Raw genomic sequence first — 4,087 nt, forward strand, 5'->3', positions numbered from 1 at the left:
GGCCCTTCATACCGGATTGAGCCCCCTGGAGGACCGCGTCTCTATGGTAGCGTCGCGGCCAGAGCGCCGCGCTCTGACGTCATCACCCGGCGCCGCCGTCGGGCTGTTGCCGCGGTAACGGCGGCGATGGAGGGCAGCGGGCGGCCCTCGGCCGCGCAGGCCGCGCTGCTGGCCGCCAGCACCGCTCTCACCGCCCTGCTCTACTCCGTTTACCGGCAGAAGGCCCGAGTCGCCCGAGGCCTCCAGGTGGGTGCGAGGGGTCACCGGGGCCCGGGGCTCCGACCGCGGCCTGGTCCCGGGGCTCCGACCGCGGCCTGGTCCCCTCGGCTGAGCCGCGGCCTCCCGTTTCCTCCCCGCAGGGCGCCAAGAAGGTCCGGCTGGACGGAGAGCTGCGGGCCGTGCTGCTGGAGGCGCCGGGGCGCTGCGTCCCCTACGCGGTCATCGAAGGTAGGGGCAGGGCAAGGGGTGTCAGCCCCAGCCCCCCCGGGTCTGTGCCCGGCGGCTCGTCTCCCCCCCATCAGGCGGCCACTGGCCATCCCGGCGGCTCAAAGCACGGGCTGTCGGCTCTTCAGCCTCCCCCGTCTCAGAATCATAGAGTGGTTTGGGTTGGAAGGGACCTTCAAGCCCCCCCAGTGCCACCCCCTGCCCTGGGCAGGGACACCTCCCACCACACCAGGTCCCTCCAAGCCCCCTCCAACCTGGCCTTGAACCCCTCCAGGGATGGGGCAGCCACAGCTTCTCTGGGCAACCTGGGCCAGGCTCTCACCACCCTCACACCAAACAAGTCCTTCCCCACATCTCAGCTCCATCTCCCCTCTTTCAGTGTCAAACCCTTCCCTCTCCTCCTATGGCTCCCCTCCCTGACCAAGAGTCCCTCCCCATCTCTCCTGGAGCCCCTTGAGGGACTGGAAGGGGCTCTAAGGTCTCCCTGGAGCCTTCTCTTCTCCAGGCTGAACCCCCCCAACTCTCTCAGCCCCCCCTCCCAGCATCTCCGTGGCCTCCTCCGGACATGCTCCAACAGATCTCATACAGATACTGCCCATACTTGCTGTACACAGTCAGAAGTGAAGCAGATGATTCACGAGCACCTCACAGGTGCTGCGGGTTTGTTCTTCCAGGTGTGGTGCGGTCTGTTAAGGAGACCCTGAGCAGCCAGTTTGTGGAGAACTGCAAGGGCGTCATCCAGCGCCTGACGCTGCAGGAGCACAAGATGGTGTGGAACCGAACAACCCACCTCTGGTACGTGCCCGACACCTGCAAACATCTGGTTTTCAGACCAGCTGAGGTGCCCTCGTAAGGGCCTGACACCCTGAGGTGGCTTCAGACGTGGCCAGAGTGACCAAGGTTCCCCAGAACTGGACTCCACAGTGGCTGTGGCCCAGTTACAGCTGCAAAAATGGGGTGCCTTTGGCTGTTTTCGGGGCTGTATCCTTTCAGAGTTCACATAGGGGCTGCAGACAAGCACGTAGAGTAACCCAACGTGGGCAGAACATCTATCAGCAGCCCCACATTGTTATGGGTGGTATTTCCTGAGCAAAACAACACCTTCTGAAACAGAAATCCAGTTGGATTGGGGTTCTTGGGACCAGAGGATGGTCCTGAGAGCTGCTGGAATGAGGGCACAGTGACAGTTTTTGAGCCTCAGCTAATTGGATGACACTTACTGAATCTGTGTGTGTGATGGGCAGCGCTTCTCCTCGCAGGGTGGTTTCTGGCAGCCAGGAACACCACGGGGAGATGAGGGGGAATTGGGTGGGCTGAAGCTCTCTCCTGGTGACAGTGGAAGCCCACGCTGCTTCTGCAGGGACTGTGGAAGCGCTGAGGTGAGGGTGGAGGGACCTCATGCCCATCCAAGTGGTCCCACGAGGGGGAAATGCCATTCTCCAGCGAATCCCATCCAAATAAACTCCCCTCAGGGCGGGTGATGGCTTGGCAGCCCCCAAAAAATTCACAGTCCATCCCAGGTGGCCTTTCCCTCGGGGGAAGTGCCCAATGCTCAGCTTGATCCCCTTTCTCCTTCCCCAGGAACGACTACGAGAAGATCATCCACCAGAGAACCAACACCACCCCCTTCGACCTGGTCCCTCCGGAGGACGGCGCCGGCGTCACCGTCAGGGTGATGAAGCCTCTGGACGCGGCTGAGCTCAGCCTGGAGACGGTGTATGAAAAATTTCACCCCTCTGTCCAGTCCTTCACCGACGTCATCGGCCACTACATCAGCGGCGAGCGCCCCAAGGGCATTCAGGAGACGGAGCAGATGCTGAAGGTGGGCACGGCCCTGACAGGGGTGGGAGAGCTGGTCCTGGACAACGCCACCATCAAGCTGCAACCCCCCAAGCAGGGGATGCCTTACTACCTGAGCGCCCTGGATTTCGACTCCTTGCTGCAGAAGCAAGAATCCAACGCCCGCTTCTGGAAAATCCTCACCGTCCTTTTCGGTTTTGCCACCTGCGCCGTCCTCTTCTTCATCCTCCGCAAGCAGTACCGGCATCATCGCCAGCGGAGGCACCTCAGGCAGATGCAGGATGAATTTCGACAGGCCCAGGAGCGCCTGATGCGCGAAATGAACGCGGAAGGGGGAGAGACCCTCAAAAACGCCTGCGTCATCTGTTTAAGCAACGTCAAATCCTGCGTTTTCCTAGAGTGTGGGCACGTTTGCTCTTGCAAAGAGTGTTACCGGGCTCTCCCCGAGCCCAAAAAGTGCCCCATCTGCCGCCAGCCCATCTCCAGGGTGGTGCCCTTATACAACAGTTAAATTTTTATGGGTGTCGGGGGGTGGGAGGGGAAGCTTTTGGCATTAAAGCTGTCTCTCGCCGAGGGGTTTTCTCACCTGGCTGCTTGGCTGGTTGAGTTTTTTTGAGGGAAGGGGAAAGGAGCTGGAGCGAGTAGGGGGTGCAGAGCTGGGTCTTCAAAGGTGATAGTCCAGCTGAGCAGGGCTCGTATCGTGCTCTGGAGGTTTTTGGGGTGGGAAATGAGGATTCCTCCCAAAGAGGGACAAGGATTCCTCGCAAAGGATGATGAGGATTCCTCGCAGAGGGCGCTCAGCTGGGCGAGGAGATGCAGTTTCAAGCTCTTCTGTTAAAGAGTCAGACTCAGGGTTTGCGTCATGAAATAACCAGCTTATAAAAACGTTGGTGTGGGGTGTGTGTGTGTGTGGAGAAAGAGATGTGTTACGGCTTCTCTGAGGCTGCAGGATTCGAGCAACGCTGCCGCCTGGCTCCGGGGACCGACGGAGCGGGGTGGGCTTTCAGGGGGGGGCTTTTGTGTGAACGTGAGTGGTTCTGTCATCGTCCCCAAAATGGGTTTGTGACCCTATCGCGCCGGAACGGGGAGGTGAAAACGCTGTGGGCTGATTTTCTGCACTTGGCTTGGGCTGGGAATAGAAAAAAAGGGATGTAAAGTAATAAAATAGGATGGAGAGTGTGTTTGTCTCGGATCATTGCGTGACCCTGAGGGGGGGGACACAGGATCTGCTGCCCCTCTGCGCTGTGGGGACCGTACGCGCTGTGCTGATCGCAGGGGGGACGTAAATCTTTGTTGGGGGGTGATGGAGGTGGGAAAAGGGGGGTGGGATCATGTCCCTCTGTGGTGTCACGACAGCACTGTCACGACAGACACTGCTGTCCCCTTGGCTGTAACGCAGGTGGCACCAAAACCCCACAGTTTCACATGGAAAAGGAAAATTCCTGTTTCCTGACTCCCTCTGCCCTGTTTTGGTGCAAATCATGGCTGGTAGCCGCACCCTCACCCAAAGTGAGGCTTCAATTAACCTTTGCTGTGAAGGGCACTAGTTTTTAATTAGAAGAACACAAGGAGGAGGTGGGGGAGCCCCTGATTTGGGAGCCTGGGGTCAGAACAGTTGAAATTCCTGGGATTTGGAGGAAAACCTGCGCCCTGCTGACAGGCAGAGCCGCTTGTGTCCCCCTGAGGGCTCTGCTTTTCCGAGGACTGCCAGGAAAATGCCGAATTTAAGGAGGAAATGGGTTGTTTCCTCGTTAACCATTAACCAGCCCGGCCGGGGGGGTGTCCGAAGGCCACCGTGGTTGTGTGGCACGAAGCCACCAGCCCGAGGAACGGGACCTTGGGC

The 4,087-nt window shown here is 59.4% G+C and overlaps 1 protein-coding gene across 1 annotated transcript; it reads left to right on the forward strand.

Moving 5' to 3' along the window:
- The first annotated feature begins 87 nt into the window (after positions 1-87).
- MUL1 (mitochondrial E3 ubiquitin protein ligase 1) lies at positions 88-3,418 on the forward strand. Its single transcript, XM_014952097.1, has 4 exons — positions 88-246; positions 360-447; positions 1,119-1,239; positions 2,026-3,418. The coding sequence occupies exons 1-4, from the start codon at positions 127-129 to the stop codon at positions 2,753-2,755; spliced, it is 1,059 nt and encodes a 352-aa protein (XP_014807583.1). The 5' UTR covers positions 88-126; the 3' UTR covers positions 2,756-3,418.
- Positions 3,419-4,087: the final 669 nt, after the last annotated feature.

The sequence above is a fragment of the Calidris pugnax genome, unplaced genomic scaffold (genome assembly GCF_001431845.1).
Source record: "Calidris pugnax isolate Ruff unplaced genomic scaffold, ASM143184v1 scaffold161, whole genome shotgun sequence".
NCBI lineage: Eukaryota > Metazoa > Chordata > Aves > Charadriiformes > Scolopacidae > Calidris > Calidris pugnax.

Coding starts and splice junctions, on each gene's coding strand:
- MUL1 (XM_014952097.1), top strand. CDS start 127: ATGGAGGGCAGCGGGCGGCCCTCGGCCGCGCAGGCCGCGCTGCTGGCC. Junction 247..359: donor GAGTCGCCCGAGGCCTCCAG/GTGGGTGCGAGG, acceptor TCCTCCCCGCAG/GGCGCCAAGAAGGTCCGGCT. Junction 1,240..2,025: donor AACCGAACAACCCACCTCTG/GTACGTGCCCGA, acceptor CTCCTTCCCCAG/GAACGACTACGAGAAGATCA.